The 20,875-nt window shown below is 37.7% G+C and overlaps 2 protein-coding genes across 4 annotated transcripts in view; both read left to right on the forward strand.

The window, feature by feature from the left end:
• Positions 1-12,576, forward strand: part of grapa (GRB2 related adaptor protein a) — a 29,382-nt gene extending 16,806 nt beyond the window's left edge. The window contains exons 4-5 of the mRNA XM_041974560.1: positions 2,332-2,500; positions 11,335-12,576. Of these exons, the coding sequence (XP_041830494.1) occupies positions 2,332-2,500; positions 11,335-11,520 (355 nt within the window). The 3' untranslated portion in view covers positions 11,521-12,576. The remainder of the gene's footprint in view (positions 1-2,331; positions 2,501-11,334) is intronic.
• Positions 12,577-17,311: 4,735 nt separating this feature from the next.
• The window catches only part of LOC121651953 (mucin-5AC-like), a 29,291-nt gene continuing 25,727 nt past the window's right edge, over positions 17,312-20,875 (forward strand). For 2 of the 3 annotated variants that reach the window (XR_006012547.1, XM_042004430.1), the window contains exons 1-2: positions 17,312-17,953; positions 18,793-18,960. Coding sequence is in view for 1 of the 3 variants with exons in the window: in XM_042004430.1 (XP_041860364.1) it covers positions 17,501-17,953; positions 18,793-18,960 (621 nt within the window). In the remaining 2 variants the exon portion in view is untranslated. Of the gene's footprint in view, positions 17,954-18,792; positions 18,961-19,795; positions 19,823-20,875 lie in introns of those variants that run through there. The other variant, XM_042004444.1, reaches the window with a different exon arrangement.

A 20,875-nucleotide genomic window follows, 5' to 3' on the forward strand; every position in this document is an offset into this window, starting at 1 on the left:
TTACTTTCTCCTACTCCTTTTCGGCTATGTAAGGCACATATGTAGTTTAGTTTGCTTTAAAAAAAAAAAAATGAAAAAAAAGCAAGCTGAAGCAAACTTTTTATTATGTAAGTCTGTCCATTAATCTCTGATTATTTGTTTGCTTATTACATGTTCAAAATAAATTATCGAATCTAAAGTAAACTAAACTAAAATGGGGCATAGGGTATATGGTTACATAGAAGGGAAAGCATAATAAAACAAACACAAATGGTTGGGTTTTATTTAACATAGGAAAAGAAAAAAAGACTAAAAAAAGAGAAAGAAACAAGAGAAAAAATGTTTATTTGCATTGTTTTTTTTTCCTCGGGACAATAATAATAGTCCCAGTAATCAACGATTTTAACAAATGTTTGAGGTAAGAGTTAATAATATCATAATAATAAATGTCATGAGATAACCAGCACATTCCTTTGGATAGATCTACACTGTATGGTTCATCATCACCCATACAAACATCATACACCTACATAGCTGATACCAGTGAAAGAACCCCACCAGGAGGGTGCAGCTGAGGATGGCAAACAACTGGGGAAAATGGGGTTGAAACAAATCATTCACAAAGTAGATCAAAGTAGATCTGTTGCATGAATGTGAAAGCCAGTGGGGGATACATGTGAACCAAACAAGGAGATGGATGGACGGTGGAACAGATACCATGAGGAGGTGAAAGGAGATACTGCAGAAAGGAGTTAGATTGAAGTCAGATAATAGAGACCCACAGGCATAGCATCGGGACAAAAGAGCAAAGAGCATTGCAACTTGCATAGATGGAAATAGACATTAAACAAAAATACTTGATTGGATGAATATTGAACATAGAAGTATCCTTTCTTTTCACTATTTCATAATGTTTGGGTGTTTGACTGATGGTGAGAGGAGAGAAGAGAGGGGTGGAGGTGTGGCTGAATGCAGTTTAGTCATCGGGGAGACAGCTCTGTTTGTTCACACAGTTCAGTGTCTGAATAGAAAAGCATTTCTTGGTAAAAAAAAAAAAAAAAGCACAAGATAATGGTCAATTTTAGGCTTGGGAACTAAACGTCGGGAGTTTGGTGAGGTTACACCATAAATACTATATTGTGTTTATTTTAAGTAATGAGAATACTTAAATAAAAAAAAAGAAGAAGAAAAGGAGTAGGCTACCAGTGTTATTCTCTGGTGAGATGACATTTTAGCAATCATTACCATAAGCCTAACACACACCCCCACTTTGTGATGTGTTTAAAAATCTGGGGGTGTTGTACTGATTTCTGCTGCATATTGGATGCAGTTATATAACCATATAATCACTGGGAGATGTCCAGATTTCTAAAGATAAGCTTGCAAGTTACTTAGCAACCACCAAAGAGCAGGACAGGGAAGCAGGTGAATGCCAATGACCACTGGCCAAACTCTATTAATTATAGGAACGAGGCATGTACTCCAACACTGTGGCTATTTTCATCTGTGTCACTGGCTTTAATTTTTTATTATTTAGCTGTACAGAAATCACACTGCACTCCCAGAAAACCCCACTTCATCTATATATTATATCAAAATGTTGCAAAATGCCTGGTGCAGACCGGATTCTCGCAAATAAAGCTCACAGTTCATTTTCTAAATGCATTGCTTGGAGCAATGTGATTTCTAGAAAGCCTGACAAATCTACAAAGATTTGTTTGACATGATCTGCTTTGCACAGAATCCCCAAAAGCAGCCTATGTAAATGTCATTGTCTGGGTTTGCAACTTTGCATTGGTAATTACATCCATCCTCCAAAGATGATACACACTTTCATAAATATCCATAAATACAACTTATTTAAGTTCTCTAGTCTTCTTTTAAATCGTTTTTGATAGTCCTAGTCTTATTTTATTCTGGTTTGTTTCAAGCCTAATTTCAATGTTGAAACAATAAAATTAAGTATGAAATAAGGTCATTGCTTTTTTTTTTTTTTTTTTTTTTTTTAAGGGGGATAAATGAACAAGCCTGTAATAAAATGCATGCCAGCTCCAACAGCTGACAGCTGTGCAGCTAGAGGGAAGGCTTTGTGGACTAAAGGCCAAGAGTGTTGGTGTCAACCCAAAGCTGGACCAAATGCCTTGTATGCCAAAAACAACTTGTGATGGGAAGACACTTAGTTCTTTACAAACGTGACACTCAACCTTTGCTAAATCTGAAGAGCAACACTGAGGCTGTGACTCTAACAGATCATCTCCTCCACATATCTGTCGTTTCTCTCTTCAAGTGACAAACACTGAATGATGCTTTTGTCTTTGTCAGAAATAAATGTCTGATGTCTGTATTTTGCAGTTATGGGGATCATGTGCAGCACTTCAAGGTCCTGCAGGATCGCTGTGGTCAGTACTACGTCTGGGATGAGCTCTTCTCATCTTTGAACGAGCTGGTGGAGTTCTACCATAGCAACAGTATCGCCAAGGAGAGATCGGTCTATCTGAAGGACCCAGAACAATTTGCCAGGGTGAGTTTATATGACTTTTTATGCATGTGCGCAGTTTGTTAAAGTGTTTGGTACCTTTGGTTTTAACATATTGAGCAAAGCAAAACACATTTATTGATTAAGGGGTGATTCTTTATGTAAAACACTTGCCATTATTCCAAAGGATTGATGAAATATTTGCCATGTAATCAATAAAAATGGCATTAAAACTGAAGTTCTTCAGATTAGTTTACATGCCTCTCAAGATGCATTTCCCTGTAAGTAACTCCGATTTTATGTTTTTAGAACTTTTTATTTATTTATTTAGTCATTTTACATTTTCAGATTTTTTATTTCACCTCCAGGCATTGATTTTACACGTTCAGATTCATGTGTTTCAGTTTCAAACTTTTGGCTCTGATCTGGCGTAGTGGGTGTGGCTACAGGAGGTAGGGGCGTGGAATGATGAGTGACAACAGAACACAGAAAGCTGAAGGCTGAATTCCCTCGTTGGGAAAATTGAAAGGATCTTCTAAACATCTCCAACACACTGTCTTCTTATAACTAGCAGAGAATATGACATTTAATACTAACAAATCTCAGTTGCTAGAGTTGTTTCAGGCAGCACTGAAGACAAATCGTGGGGTTAGAGTAGCGAATTATGAACAGTTTCCCCAACCGCACGCCGTAAGGGTCAGAGTCAATAATGAACTCCTCTGTGTGTCAAAAGTGAGACCATCTCTCTCACAGCTAAAGCTTGACTGACATCGGGGCAAGAAACAGGACAATGTTTGGACAAATGTTGCAGTGACCCTGTCAAAATCCAAACCTCAACCTGATTAAAATAGTCCGGTGGCACCATTAAAGAGCTGTGCATACAAAGATGCCAACAAACCACAATGACCAAAACCAACAGTGTAAAGCCAAAGTGGGCCAAAACATCCTCCACATCCTCTAGCTCATACGAAACAGGTTATTTTCAAGTTATTGCTGTTAAGTGTTTTTACAAGCTGGGTTGTATTTTAGTATTTTACACAATTTTCTGCATTTTGGCTCAGTTTTTGTTAAATGACAAAGACACAGTTGAGTGTACCATGTGTTGTTGTTCATCAGATAATTTATTTGAATAATTTTTAGAACTGTTAAGGACTGATTTTTTTTTTCTTCTTTAGCATGTCCTTGTTAATTAAAACATTGAAAGAGAGTGTATCCTGTATGTAGATTATTCTCTCTATCAACTGTCTCTTGTACTGCCATACAATTTATCGGGGCGACTGAGAAACAAGAAATGAATTAATTGCCTGTTATCAAATCAGCGCATCAAGACAAACTAAACAAGCTACCCCAGTGTTATTTTCCTTTGGATTTCAAGGCACATCCTGAGCTGCGATGGAGCTGACAGATCTGGGAACGCTCCATATGTTGCATGAAATGTCTGCATTGCCAGAATTTGTTGCAAAGGTGCAGCTCTTAATGGAAGATTACAGGACTGCATTGCACTGGAGCAGAAAAAATGTAATCTTAGCCACAAGGTCAGAGGGATTTTGTACAGCAGCCCCAAGGAAAACAGATTTTAAAGGCAACTGTTGGCATAATTTATGATTTAGTTGCTAAATATTGAGCTTTGGCATATTATTTATTTCTAATAAAGCAGCAAATTGGCCTCCCACTTGTATCGCATAATTTTGAATGATTTAAAACTATTTTTTCAATTAATACTATGTATATTTAGGAGATATTACCTAACAAAGTAATTTATGAAAAAAATAGGTGTACTCTTTTATGAAAAGGAAAGCAGCTCTCACAATAGTGTCACCATGGGAAAAGCTGTTGCTTTTATTGGCATTAGAGACAAGATCACACTACATGAATAGTGCTCCTGGGAGTGGCAGACAAACTACACTCGCACGCTTACACAGTCACTATGGAGGGTTTGATCAGGAGCGATGCTGACATGAGAACATTTTGGTATCACTGTAAAACCAGCTGTGTGCTAATATTTATAATTTTCACTCATGGGGCACAGCACCTGAAATTAAATCTCCATTCATTAGTGAACCGACCATGCCACACTGAGCTCAGAGTGGCAGCATTACAGATTCATCTGCCACACGGATAGATCACTGCATGTGATTAGTTGGCACCTCTGGCCCAAATATTTATGCCCCCATGAGGGACTCGCATGTCCAAGTCAGAACCGTTAGTTTTCTAATAATTTAATTGATCTTGAAATAATAGTGACATTCCAATTAGAGAGCATGAAGATAAAACACAGTAGCTGCCACATATCTGTTGCCATGTTTGGCTGCTTAGTGTAACATTTAACTCAAAATACAAATGAGTATACAGTTTATTGACTGGCTGAAGTCCTGCTATTTAACATAACTCACTGATAATCTTTTGTTTACTCAGTTAATATAATAATATAATCTATGTAAAGAGCAAGAAGGTTGGTGGTTCGAGCCTCGGCTGGGGGGAGGTTTGGTGGCCTTTCTGTTTGGAGTTTGCATGTTCTCCCCGTGTATGTGTGCAGGGTCTCCGGTTTCCTATTGCCGTCCAAAGACATGCTTCTTAGGTTAGGTTAATTGGTCACTCTAAATTCTCCCTAGGAGTGTGTGTGTGAATGGTTGTTTGTCTCTTTCTGTGTTGGCCCTGAGATGGACTGGTGACCTGTCCAGGATTTACCCTGCCTCTCACCTTCTAAATGCTGGGATAGGCTCCAGCTTCCCTGGGACCCGTAATGGACTAAGTGGTACAAAGAATGAATGAATGAATTAAGCTGCATACCTGTAAACTCAGAAAGTGTGACAAAAGGTGACAAATTTATTGTATGACAATAACATGATTTAAATACAGAAGCAGTGCAGGAAGATTTGCCAAAATGATTAGTTTAGATTTTAGTTTTGAACTGAGTAGCATTGTAGGATAACATCAATACACTATTCACAATGTTAGCTGACATGCTAACAAGCAGACAGAAGTTTCCATTATAAAGTTTAACATGTTGGAAAAGGTGACGTTAGCGAAACAGATCCCGTCACACTACATGTGATGTTACACATGATATCATACTTATGATAGATAATAAGACATGCCTAAAAACAACCAATGATGTCCATGTATGAAACGTTGCTGGCAAATGTTGCCATTATCCACAGGGACAAACACTATGCTGTCATCGTGATTGTGATTGAGCACATGACGACGCTGTCATTTATTGTGAAGAAAATACAGTCCCCTGTAGTGATGTGTGATATCACTGATTTTTCTTTCTGATCTGATACCAAGTAAAATTCAAGCCAGTATCAGCAATATCGATTCGATATCGATCCTTTGTACAAAAATAATGTATTTGGAAAATCAATTTCAAATTGGGCCACACAAAGGGGAAGAAATTGATAGTTTACATTTTTCTAGAATACTTTGAGACTCAAACTGATATTACTAGTAAAATAAATAAACAATTATATAAATACCACAGTAACTGCATGTCAACACCTACGTATTAAAATACTCATTTAAACATCAGTTTAAACTAAGGCTGTCAAAAATAATGTGTTAATGATGGTAACTAATTTATGTAGTTATTTGCATTACAATAATTTTACCAGATTTAACACACATGCAGCATGACAAGCCCAATACATCCGTCCCGTTCTCCGTTATGACAGACATGGAGGTCTGATCCAAATCTGAGGATAAAAATAACATCGTGGCTCTCTGGTCGTCTCGGTGTCTGCAGCACAGCTTCCTCCTTTCCTCCTCCTCTCCTGTTGATCGGTGAATCATAACAGCTGTCGGTGATCAGCTGATCAAATTTTCTTTTGCTAGCATGTCGCGTTTATAGGATTCAACTGAGAAGGAGGAAACTTCATGGTTCACACTGGCACATATTCACCCCAAGGTATTGTTTTTGGCAGGACCCTTCTCTAACACAGTAGCTGACAGGCAGTAGAAAGGGTTTATACTTCAGCTATGCAGGAGAGTGGGTCTAAAAAAGTTTGATGGAGGTAGGCAGGCAGGGGTACTGGCCTGGAAAAGGGGAAACAAATTAGACCATTTTTTTGGGTCTAAATTTTTATGAAATATTGAACTGATTATTGGGTGAAGAAAAACTTGTAAAACAAACAGCCAATGATCTATTTTATTAACAGTTGTTACTTTTGATAGATGCTGTTGTAGGATTTATAACACTGCTGCACAAACACTTACATTTAAATGATCAAAAGAAAAACATGTTTTAGCCAGGTCATTAGTTTAACCAGAGTTTCTTCATCAATATTGCTTGTTTAATTTCAGTCTGGTGGTTTTATTACATATTATCACCACGGAGACGGTTGGTGAGATGATGCTGGATGAATTCTGCATCATGATCTAGAACATGGCAGAGATGATGCAGAACAACATAAAGAAGTGTATTACATGCTGCATTTACTGACCCTTGGACATCTGATGTTTAAGCAAGTTAAGGTCAGTTAACAAATATTTGTTAGCATTGGCTCTTGATGATACAATACAGTAAAAACAGGCATATTTAAGGCAGTCACGAACGGTGATTAATCATGACTAATTAATTTGTAAGCTGTGATTAATCTGATTATCATTTGACAGCCAGAGTTTAAACAAAAGTACATGATTGATGTGATTGTCTATCTGTTCTAATAAATATTTTAAGTCTGATTTCTGTTTTTCAAAACCCCACATTTTTAATGACACCCAGCCTCTGCAAACATCCTCATCGGTTAAATCTAGGCCTGTTAAATTAATGTGAGCTGATCAGGGAGCCAAGTGAGATGGATATGTATCCCTGTGAGCAGGGACACATACCCCTCCAACCTGAACTTATTACAGCTATTTATTATAGCATTTCCTTATGTCATAACCATATTGAATACCAACTAAACAGGATGACTTTATCTATTAGAAAATCCAGATGCCTCTGTCCTCTGCACCAAAGTAATTTCAGATTTCTAAAACTCCACATTTTTGTAATGTAGTCTGTCAACACTCATCACCAGGGGAGAAGGCCAAACAGAGTTCACTTTCTTTGAAATTTAAAGCAGATACACCTACCTCGACGACTCCTAGTAAACTTCTATTATGTCACCAGTGACAACCTGTTTACCTTGTGCTGCACACTATGGAATGGCAGCTGCACTGAAATGAAGCAGGTGGTGAAGGCAGCTCAGGATGCAATTGGGTCCACACAACCACCCTCAGAGGATATCTATGCTGGACAACTACAAAAACAGCATTATATAAGACCCACTGCCTGTTCTCCTTCCTCTCTTCAGGGAAAGATATGAAGCCATCAATTTTAGAAGCAACACATTTAAAAAACATTTCTTACTTGCCTTTTAAAATGATGCCTTTAAATGTGTTTTTTGTGTTACTGACTTAATGAGGAACAACTAAATACACTCTGATGTAGGCATTTCTTTCTTTCTTTTGATTGAACAAATAGCTATTTGTAGCTAGCTAGTAAGGTTTCAATGAAATAATAATTATCTAATCTCCTTAGTAATATTTAAATATTTAAAACCTAGCTCTCTAGCTACAAGCAGCTATGTAGACAGTTAGCATCATAGCTAGCTTGCTAGCAAGCTAGCTAAATATCTCTCTAGATAGCTGTTATTAGCTAGCTACATTTCAAGGTCTGAGTTATGAGTGCTCTAATATCAGGGAATCACAAAAGAAAGGAAGGAAGGAAGGAAGAAAGGAAGAAAGAAAGAAAGAAAGAAAGAAAGAAAGAAAGAAAGAAAGAAAGAAAGAAAGAAAGAAAGAAAGAAAGAAAGAAAGAAAGAAAGAAAGAAAATAGTCTTGAGAATCATCATACACATGAAAAAAAAAAGATTTTATTTTCTACTTACGGTTTACTAGAGGACCACAATAAGACAATAAAATATCAAGTTGCATTTTTTTTATTTTTATTTTTTATCTCTCTGTAAGTTTGCTGTATTAACTCTGAAATATGGTATACCACAGGCTACTATCACACATATTTTTTTTTCTTCTGTCACAGAGGCATCTGTGATCTTAGAATAATATAACAATGATGGACAATTTGATATATCTTTCAATAAGTTTCTCAAATAAATAAAAAAAAAACAGATATTGTTAAATCTTATTGAATCAACTTCCACGCAATAAATCATTCATGAAAATATTTACATCAGTTTGAATTGTGTAGTGGTTATCTTTTTTTGTCTCACTATTAATGTTTCTATTTGGTTATTTGGGTCATTTTCACAAACATAGGCTAAGTCCATCTTGACTGATTAAAAATTCCTCTTTAGCTCGTTACATGGCTCGAGATGGCTTCTTATCTCTACATGACAGAATGGGCAATATTTGTTGGCTTTTTTATTAATTCTCCTAACACATCCCTAAAATCCCTGTGTCCTTGTGCCACTAAGCTCTCTCTATGCAAAAGCCCTGCCCATGCAAAACTTGGACCTCTTTGTGACACATTGTAATTTTTTTCTAAGTACAATAAGAGCAGCATGAAAGCCTCTTTTTCTAGCTTTAAATGTCACGTCTACGAGTATGCAGAGACTAATTTAGTACAAACATGTTTCCCATTGATGCCACAGACTGAAGTGCCCCACTGTGAGTGCTGTCAATGCTGGAGACAATCCCAAAATGGATGTAACCTATGTCTTTTTCCAAACCGTTGCTCCCCACAAGCTGACACCAAAAAATTAATGGGCTCTTCTTATGCATTAGATACACATGCACATGCGCATTAAATTGTGCATCCATATTCACACACATCCACCTCGTATGGTTCGAATGTGCAACCCACTCAAAGTAGAAGTCCAGACTACAGTAGATCAGGATGCAATAAGGTGTGAGACTATGTGGATTTTATGGATTTTGAAGTTTAGGTCTGTGTCTCTTGAAACTAATCCTGCTGTATGACTCATGTGTATACTTGTGTGGGTCCCTATCTCTGCATGGATGACACCATCTCAAGGCCTTGTATTATGACAGGGGGTCCACGCTGATAAAGACCATAATTGCACCATGAATACCTTCACAAAACTCACATAACAAAAACCATATTGGTATTCCTTGTAGCCTCTCAGTTCGCTTGCAGCTCATTCCACATCCACTTTCCTTTGTGGGTGTGCAGCTGACAGCTGAGGTTGGTTAAGTTCAAGATGCTTTCCTTAAAATAGCCACTTTTATTTTGCTGCTCTTAAACTGCTTTCACGTCGCCAGTCGACACAGATCAGACGAGGTCGGCTATCAAGGGAGAAGAAAAAGGCTACTTATGCACTACTCAAAGACAAACACAGCAAGACGGAGAATGCACAGGATCTGAGGAACTGCAGGCAATTCATGCCATAGCAGGAAACACATTACTGCTGTTTGTTGAAATTTTTTTATAGCTATGTGTGTAGGTCACTCTTCACACTTATATGGTCATCACGCTGATCAGTCTAGATATGAAATGAGATATCTGTCTATGTCTTTCTCTTGCTTGAGTCATGAATTCACTGAAAACAGTTTATCATTCATTCAGTCCAAGTACCAGCTGCAGCTTTTGGTTGAAGCTATTCTTCCTTTTAATTGTGTTTTTTTTGGTGTATAATGGTTACCTGGTATAACAACATTTGTTGGTATACTAGCTGTCCACAACAACATTAGTTGCTTTTAGCTTGGGATTTAATTTCAGTGTGGCACTGCCATTTGGTTAATTTTTTGACAAAATCCCACAAAAATATGTAAAGCAAAACATGGGAAGAATGCACATGAACTTGCAAGATAGATTAATCTAGCTTTCCTACAACATTTTTTAATTAAGTGTATGATGGAGCCAGTTGTTAAAAAACTATCCCATTAATTAAAGGGGTTAGATAAACATTTTTGTACATATGAGCTAAATGTTACCAGATAATGTTAATATTGTGTTGACTGAACTTTTGTAATAATTGAAAGATTTTGTTTAAAACAACAATCAAACAGAAAAATATGTTATTAAAATATATTAAGCAGACTGCTTTAGAAAACAGTCTTGAGACATATCACTTTTTAGAGTCCACTTCTGTTCTTGCTTAGTTTTTTAAGTAACAAATGCATCGGCTTCAAAAATGCATTTGGTTGCAGCTGTTCAATTAATAATTTCCTCTCAGAAGATTAAAAAAGAAACAACATTAATGATTATTTCAAACTCTGAACTCTGAGGTCAATTAAATATTTAAAAAAAGAGAATACTTTTAAAGGCATGTGTAAAATACAACAATATTTAGATAAATTTAGATACATCTACATATTTCCAATAAATCTTAAAAAGATTTTTCAATTTTTTGAAAAAGAAATCTATTTTAGCAGTATAGGTTTCATAATTATGTTTTTTAAGGATAAAAATGTTTTTGTTCCTGTTTTAGCAGTAGTTACCAATGTTACCAGCCTTCCTCCATTAGGCCCACCATATTGCACTCCCATGTTTTTAGTCAAAACAGAAACACACCTGACTTCTCAGAGTGGCTTTTTAATATTTTGTAATTTTTCCAAATTTAGTGCAAAAGAAGGATGAGATGAGGAATATTCAGTTAGTTGCAATCTGCAGCTCTGCCTCTAGATGGCACTAAATATCACACATTATTCTAAATATTACCTCTTGTACACACAAATATCGTTTGCAGTGCTTTTCTTTTTAACTTGTTGTTGATTGACTCTGAATCAGGATTCAGCATATGGGTGGTATTCTTATTCAGTATATTCCACCGTACTATGAGTCTTTTTTAAAGTGCTGTTCCTGTTTCAGTTTCATTGTTTTCACATTGACCTTATCAAAAATTATGAAGTCAATTTTTCAATAACTTGTTTTTCTCAGTCTCATCCCTTCTTTCTCTTCCCCTTTTCTCCAGCGTCCCCATCATGCCCATGCTCTCTTCGACTTCACCCCCCACCACCCTTCCCAGCTGCGCTTCCTGCGTGGTGATGTCATTGAACTCATTGACTGCTCTGATTCGGTGCGTTGGAGGGGCCGTTGCCATGGACGTGTGGGCTACTTCCCCCCGGAATACGTCCAGTCCATTTACCACGGCCAATGACCTGACGTGTGAAGCGACCAAACAGCCATTCCGGCAGGTTCATCCAAGAGTTGTCCTGACCCCACCTACCCTCCAAAAAAAACTAAGCACTGCTCCCCTGCTCTGCACTTGCTGTCTAACTTCTGGAGCAAAACGAGTGATCGAGCCACTCCTAACGGGCTCCTCCCATCTCCCTGTGATGTCACCCATCAAACAGAAGCGTTGCAGACTCATCTGTCTCTTCCACCTGATCCTTCCAGCTCCACTTCTTTTTAAAAGTGACAAATTAAGACACGGACTCACACTGTGGAAGACTCGCAAATACAGAATCATAAATAAACATCCACACACATACTCCAAGGCATAATCATTTGTTACAGCTTATCAGCTCTGGTGCAGACTAACTATAAGTAACAAAAACATGCACACACAAACACTAACCTGATGGAGAAAAAACAAGCGTGTGTGGCTTTTGGGAGCCAGTGACAGAAGGGCAAGGAAGGGCACAGTTTTCCCCTCTGCAGATTTGCTTCACTAATATCCAGGAAGAACTCTGGTGAGCTGAAAGGACACAACCAGGAAGTCAGTGTGTTGTGAATATTTAGGCCAGACATTGAGGATACAGACAAAGCAGATCGCTGTCATTGAGCTGCTGTGTGTGTATGTGAACGTGGGTGTGGGTGAACGGGTTTGTAAAATCTGTAAAGTCTGAACATGTGTATATATCTACAAACTTTACATACAAGTGTATAAGTTGTGTGTTACAGGGAGAGTGAATGAAAGTTTGCAAGATTTTAGATATGTTGAGTGTTGTGTTTGTGTGTGTGTGTGTGCGTGCGTGTGTGTGTGTGTGTGTTTGTAAAGTGGATTAAAGGATTTACTTTATTTCAGTGATCGATGAATTAAAAAGTGATCAGATGGCGCTTTGTTTAAAAAAAAAAGAAAAAAAAAGCTGAAAGTGTGACACCCTAAACTCAACCTGTGGATCATTTGTTTGTTTCTATGTATTTATTCTTATTCATGTGTAATCTTAAAATACATATACTGCAAATAAAATCAATCATTGTTTCTGATGCTACAAATGCTAAAGAAAAGCGTATTTTATGTGAAGTTACAGTATGAACTTGAACTGGTCTTCCATTCCATGTAATGACAAATCATTTAAATAAAGTAATACATTTACCCATTTCAATCTTTTGGGGACATTTTTGCAATTATAATATAAATGTGCCATCAATACAATAAATAAATAAAACACTGTCACATTAGTTTAAAATGACCAATGGAGACTTTGTGGGGCATCAGATTTGGCTCTAACAGACCAAACTGACAAGAAGTATCAAGAAGTATCAACATGGACACCTGCTGGGTCCTCACATTTCCAGCATCTGGGAACATGACTGGCACTTGAACACACCATTGTGATGGAATTTAGATTTTTGATATTTACTTAGTTACCTTGACCTTATATTTTAATCATATGTGCTTAAGGAGTGTGATGACGTCTCCAGGGCAGACATTACACTCCTTAAGCAGATATGATTAAAATATAATGTCAATTTAACAAAGTAAATATCAAAAATCTAATTTCCATCACACCACAAAGACAAAGTCCAACTGGTGTGCTGGATATATGATCTACACTTGTGCAAGAAAATTTAATTTGCAATGGTAAGTATGTAATAAAACAATGGAAACCATGTTGATTAAAAAAAAAAGAAATTCTAAAAAAAAAGTGGTGTGCATAGTAGCACATGCTTTATGCTTTTTGGTCATGTCAAACAGTGCTAGTCTAACTTGAATCATCATTGTCAGTTGATCTTAAGCTTTCTGTCATCACTGCCGCCTCCCTTCTTGTGCACCCATTCACAACACTGAGCAACCAATCAGAGTGAGCTCTCTCACAGAAAGGCCTTACCCTGATTCAACATCTTGACTTGGCTGAAATACAATAACAAAGCCAAAGATGCATTACATACCAAAAAGACAAAAGAGGCACATTCTCTCTGGTTGTTGGCTTAGTGTATAAAGTACATAAGTCGCTCTGAGCTCAACAATTTGTTGTTTTTATCTCTCAGGAGATTTAGTTTTTAATACAGCACAGTTGACTGTTGTTTTTGTTTGATTTGATTTAAAGGATTAAAAAAAATCCGTCAGGCTAATTTCTTAAAAGTTGGCAAAAAGGTGGCACATTTGCAAAGTAAAAACAATAAAATAAATAAATAAATAAAAAAAATAAAATAAAAAAAAAAGGATAACGTCAACCTGGTGCCTTGGCTGGTTTCTTTTTAAAGAGCAGCATCATCATTTTGCCACTTTAAAATCAAACTGGCTTAATTTGTTTATATTCACATGCAACTTTCATCTTTACAGTCTATAGTTACACTTTTATCCCAACGGCTTCAGCTATGATTGCTTGAATCTAGCCAAATTTGAAGCGCCTTAAAGGGACAGTTTGTAAAAATGACATAGCAGGCATAAAAATGACTATAAATCCCAAACACAGAAAAGAATGTACAGTGCCCATCAGTGGCCAAAATTCCCCCAGACATAAACATGATATCATCTGTGAGCGGATCCAGTGGTCTGAGGCGCAGCAAAGACAGTCACTTGTTATACTTTGTTGATTTTTATACTTTAAAGTAACTAATTTATGCACATTTTAACCAGGACAGATCTCACTTCCATGTAATTTTTGTTGTAACCATAATACCAAGTGAAAGGTGACATGTCAACGTTGCTACCAAAGCATGCTCAGACATTAGACTGCTGTTGCATAAGGAATGTTTTTCTTATTTGAACGTAATGTAAAAGGAAACAAAACTATAGCCTCTAGCTCTTGTGGACTAAATCATTTCTGTTTTGTTCTCTTTCACTCGACTGTCTGCTCTTTTGTTTTTAATAAACCACTTTTTCATTCCTGCTGACAGAGTCACCTTTGGCTCTCCAGTGACAATTAGTCATTAAACTGCATCACACTTAGGGGAAGAACAAAAGTGTTAAAAGTAGTCTGACAAATAGTCTGGTTGTGGTCTTCATCTGATACTTTTATAACCGTCGAGACACTTTTAAGTATCAGTGTGGTATATGACATGTTTGTGTCACACACTAAAAGCGAGGCAGGATATAAATGTTAAAACTGCACTGTCATGAAGCAAAACGCACAAAGAAAAGACAAAAACAGGACAAAAGAGAGACAAACAAGAGGGAAACTGAGGTGTAGACAGCAGCAAAATGAGACAAGAATGAGAACAGCAAAGAAAACAAAATAAAGGTGCAGCAATAAAATGAAAACAAGAACAACCAGAATACATAAGAAAGCTGTGGGATGACTGGTAGATGGAAGAAAACAGCTGAACCGGTTCAAGATAGTAAACTGGCCTCTGGCTGGTTCTGTCCTCTCAGGGAGGCAGAGAAATAACTAGCTCAACACTTAGTCAAATCGGTAAGTCGATACGTCTTATAGACTTTTAAATAGCTAAACATGTTCAAAGCAAAGACAGTCAGCCAGAGCAGAAGCAGAAAGTTATCATCCTTTCGCTGTCTAACATGAGGATTCGTTTATGAACAGGCAGTGTGTGTTACCGATTGTGACCCATGTTTTAGGTTTATTTCCCACCCAAAAAGGAGGGCCAGGTGATAAATCTCAAGCCCATTTCAAGTACTTCATACTGGATGATGGATAAAATGTAAAGATGTGTGGCTTAATTCAAGATGACCAAAAAACCTTGGAGAAACCACTTAAAGACAAAATAACCTTTAACCCATAAGAGCCCGACATGACATATTTGTCATGTACAGTTTCTGAGACATTTTGCTTCAATTTATGGTATAAACTTTGCTTAAAATCCTGTTGAACACAATCTGATACTTGTCTTCTGTCCCCTAATAGATACCCAATGCCAAACTACATTATAATATTTTTAAATATCACATGGTAATAAATGGTAGATATCCTCCCTGTTACATACTCTTGGGTCTAGGGGTAAAAAGGATATTAACATAAAGATCGGAGACTGGATATAAAAGAAAAAGTCCACACTTTATTAACTCACAGTGTATGACTATTTCATGCCACACTCTATGTACTTTTCTGGAGCCTGTACAGTCATTTGTAGAAACCACACTTTTTTTTCCAGCCCAGTGCATCATGTGACAGCTGCGTTTTGCTTTGGGGCACACACACGCCAGCACCTAGATATCAACACTCTGGCTGTTTTCAATGTGCACTGTGGTTGATTCAGCAAACAAAACCAAAGGAAATTATTAAAAGAAGCTGGGGTAACTTTAGTGGTGTTTACTCCTGCTAGCTTAAGTGAATATTGTAATTTAGTTAACAAGTATATATTAAAATATAAGCACACTTATAGGTTAAAAACTTTCATTAATAGTGTGTAAAACAAATATTACAATGTGCACTGATTTATTATTTGTATTCTATTTTAAATAAAAAACAGAACTTCACATTTCAGGGTCCTACTGCATGCATTTGCACCTAAAATACATTTGCACTAATGTTATGAGCATGAATCTCTAATGGAAACTTCAGAGTGAGATGCATAGCTGCAGTTACACCCATTTCACCAACAAGTTTTTTCATTTTTTGTTTTTTTTTCTTCTCACTTATGATCTAACAATGCCAAAAATCAAATCAGGCAAACTTGCTGTAACAGTTATCCACTGATCACCAGGTGACACACACAAGAATTATCTCTTTGAAGTTTATTAAAGTTCAGATAAGGTTATTTGAATATTAAAGGTAAGCCTAAAATAGAAAACCCAGATAACCTTGTAAGGACTTGTTTCTTTGTCTTTTGCTTATAAGTGTCACGCAAATGTAACTGTTAACATTTAATGATCATATTTTAGCATTTAGCTGGACTTTTTATTTAATATGAGACACTGAGTGCCTTCATTTGCTGCAGATAATAAAATTACACAACAGTTTTAAAATATTAAACTTGTGGTTACTTAAAGTAATAATAATAATAAAATAATAATGAAATAATAATAATAATAATAATAATAGGGCTGCACGGTGGTGTGGTGGTTAGTGGAGTTTGCATGTTCTCCCCGTGTATGCGTGGGTTCTCTCCGGGTTCTCCGGCTTCCTCCCACCGTCCAAAGACATGCATGATAGGTTAATTGGTTATTCTAAATTCTCCCTAGGAGAGAGTGTGCGTGTGAATGGTTGTTTGTCTATCTGTGTTGGCCCTGCGACAGACTGGTGACCTGTCCATGGTGTACCCTGCCTCTCACCTGTTAAAATGCTGGGATAGGCTCCAGGTTACCCACGACCCGTAATGGAATAAGCGGTCAAGATAATGAACAATAATAATAATAATATTAATATAGGCAAGATTCAGTCTGTCCTGGTCTCTGATTTTCCATTTATTAAAAAAAAAGCCTATGTGATTCACTTTTATCTTTTTATTACACTGATTGGGTCTCTCCTTTTATGGCAGCCACAGCGAGACTGTCCCTGACAGAACAAGAAAAACAGCTCAGTTGTGATATGCTTTTACATGTTCTGACACGTGACATCTTGTAACTGCTTAAAGTTGACGGCTAATGATTTAATGAAACGGGAGGGATGGCCATCATCCATCATTCTATGTCTATCAGCTGTCATGAGATAGGCCCCTGCCTTAAAGGTCACATGTGGATGTGGGTGTGTTTTACCTGTCAGCAATCACACCTGTCAGGCGATGCAGCCAGCTGCATGCCACTCACTCACTTTCGCTGTCTTGCCGGCTGAGTTCTGCTTTCAGTAACGGGGAATGGCTGCGTGTTGACGCGTTATGGCCTGCTTTATAAACAAGTCTGGCAGAAGAAGAAGAAGGGGGCAACATTTGATATCGTACACCAAATCTTGTGTTACACTAACCGCAGCCTGGACGCGCCTTTGTACAACTTTGTTTTCATAAAGTCTGGAGAAAAACATCTCAGACTATTTGACAATTTTGAAGTAGTTTCTTGTTAAATATTTTAGACTTGAGTTATGGCTCTCTCGCAGATACAGTGCCTGGATGACAGCCACGTGAACCCGCGGACCCACGAGTCCAAACCTGACTTCTTTTACTGTGAAGACCAGCGGCTCGCGCTAGAGGCTTTGCTACGAGATGGTCGCGAGGCGTTCTTTAAGTACCTGCAGTCTCGCGGCCTACGGGATTTCCTCTCGGACCCGGAGCTGGAAACTCTTTCCGGTGGAGTTGAACCTTTTGACCCGGGCTCGGAGCTTTTCATGGGGACAGTCGAAGATGACCGGACGCCGCTTTCGCTGCATTACTGGCCGGAGCTTTCGGACACATCCGTCCCTCAACTGGACCTTGGCTGGCCCGACAGTGATTCTTACCGGGGGGTGACGCGCACCTCGGTGTACACCCAGCCACCGCTGGACGGTCAGGCCCACATAAAAGAGGTTGTCAGAAAAATGATTGCACAGGCGCAAAAGGTAGGTGCGGCATTAATATACACACGCGTCATATTTGTCTACGTATTAGTCGTTATTTATTTATCTAATTAAAGTACATAAGTTATAAAATTATACTTTATATGCCAAAACTTTAGCTAGAAAACATATACACTTAGCAGCGTGTGTTTGCTTGCATTATCAACTGTGTTAACCCATATACTTACTGAAGTTTATTTTTCATGACCCAAAATGAGCTCTTCACATTAGTGAAGCTTCGACAATGAACTTGTTTTCTGACTTCACCTATTCCAAAGACTAATCATACATTAGGCATCATGTAGAGATGATCTTAGCATGAGCAATAGCCAGTATGACATCAGGGTACAGAGACCAGCTGACAATCAAGAGTAAAGTGCAACTAGATTAAGCTGCTTTATCTGGAACTGAAGGAAGCACCCCAAGCCATATCGGTCCCAGCAACATTGGAGCATGTTAGATATTTGCATGTACATGTGCAATATACTGCCATGGTTTATTTGTATGAGTGTGTCTGTTCATGCTGCTGACTCATCTAAGGCCACAATTTTATGATACGTTTAATTTCTTAGAAGCTGTTCTTCTCACTGATGTATTATTTAGCTGAAATGTTCTTGCATCATTTTCCTGGAAAGCTTCTGGCATATGTGAGTTATATATATCACAAAAGCAAAATACTGGAAAAATGCTCATAGCTTCATTTAATTAATGTCTTCCAGTTTTTCCATGCATTGTAATAAGGTTTGTGTGTTAATTTTTTTCCCCTAAACTGTGTGTGTGCACAAAGTTTGATTATCTGTGGGTAATCTAAGTTGTGCATCTGCATTTTTGTGTATTTCCAGGTAATAGCAGTGGTGATGGATGTCTTTACAGATATCGACATTTTCAGAGATTTACTCGATGCTGGTTTCAAAAGGAAGGTGTCTGTTTACATCCTGTTGGAGCGTGCTGGACTACCTCATTTTCTTTCAATGTGTCAAAGGGCAAACATGCATGCTGGACACCTCAAGGTATGACTCCGTCACCACACAACCAATACAACCCATTTCCCCCTCCACCTCCTCCAAGTTGCACATATAGAACAACAGCCATATAGAAGACGATTTAATTAATTACTGAACACCAAAACACACAATAACATTATATCACATGAATAACAACAAACGTAATTAAATAATTATGAAACTGTCAGAACTCTTAAACAGACTTATATAGAATATGTGACAATATTGCATTCAAATGAAAATTGGGATCTGTGTGCAACCTACAAGTTATATCGGGGGTTTAAAATGTTTAAAGGTTTGGCCAATTTATTGTCATATTGTCATGTCAAAATTAGACAAATGGACAAGAACATTATAGATGAATATGGCAGGGTGAGCTGCATGTGTCTGATGTGAATATTGTAAAAGAGTTGTATCTATCTCATAGGATTATAGCCAAAGTGTGTCTGGATTTGGCCATATTGATATCAGAAACATGGCTGCTGCTGTAACAACTATGGAATTCGATTGTTTCCAGCTGTTGTTCACCTGTTGCTGCTGCAGCTGCTGCAGCATGTTGGCTGACTGGTAGCTTGGTTCAGATAGTCCACAGTGTTACACCACCACATTCAGTCTGTTGTGTCATTTTGCTTCTTATAAAGTAGGCATTGTTTAAATAAACTTCATTTTCAAACTATGATCTACATGCACTGTTATTAGTAACAAAGTTTAACTAACATTCAGCAATAATTACTACTAATAATAATGATTACATACATAGCAGTGATATATGAGACCACAAATAAAAATCTAAACTTCCATTATTCAGCAGGTGAAGATATGAGTAAAGACACCTGCAGCTTCTAGAGGCATCTGACGTCGGTTCTCAGTGAGTCTGGACAGATAAGAGTAGATTTACCTGTTACTGTACTGTACAAACACCAGGCCAGAAAGAGAGCTTAAAGCTGTTAACATTTTTCACCTCGAGGTGGTAGACATATGGATCTTCAATGTAACACACCTGGTAGGCGAGGGGAGGGTGGGGGAGGTGAGGGGGTCTATTCAAAGTTTGAGGAAATCACATTTGAAAGACATCATACGGCGCTGATGATGAAGTGCTCATAGTTTGTGATGGCAGAGTGGATTACAGAGAAAGCACACACAACATATTGCAAGGCTTTTTTAGTGTCGATGAAATTCTTTCTCAGTCCTTTCTGATTCTGAAAACCTGCCTCATGAGGATGACGACTGGTCATGTAGTGACAGTGAAAATTTTGCTTCTGCTGGAAATCACGATGCATCCATCCATAATAACGTATCTGAAGCAGCACACGTGGGAGATGACTCTAAGGCAGGGCTACTCAATTCGGTCCTACGAGGGCCGCAATCCAGCAGGTTTTCCATGTATCCCTGCACCAACCCACCTGAGTCAAATTAGGTGGCTCTAACAGCCAATCCGGTTCTACACAATGACTTATTAATTTTACTCAGGTGTGTTGGTGCAGGGATACATGGAAAACCTGCTGGATTGCGGCCCACGTAGGACCGAATTGAGTAACCCTGCTCTAAGGCATTATCTAACTGAGGCCGGGGAGTCAGAATTCCAATATTTAGGAGAGCTTCTACTTATTATATATAGTCATATATATATATATATATATATATTTAGCACTTCCAAACAAACTTGATTGTTTTGGCAAGATCAGTTCAACCATTTATTGAGCCCAATGCAACAGTATCCCTACTATTTAACTTATTATGTTTAAAGTATTAAGTGGTTTCTGTTGGTTTGGAGACATTAGAGACCCAAGTTTCAAATATTCCCAGTGATGTTCTTCATTGTGCAGCAAAGCATTTTGTTTTTGACATGTTCTTTTACTATTCTGCTTTTCAAGCAGCACCACATAACTTTCTGACCTTAAAGCTCCATGCTTCTGACCTT

Source organism: Melanotaenia boesemani, chromosome 2 (assembly GCF_017639745.1).
Source record: "Melanotaenia boesemani isolate fMelBoe1 chromosome 2, fMelBoe1.pri, whole genome shotgun sequence".
NCBI lineage: Eukaryota > Metazoa > Chordata > Actinopteri > Atheriniformes > Melanotaeniidae > Melanotaenia > Melanotaenia boesemani.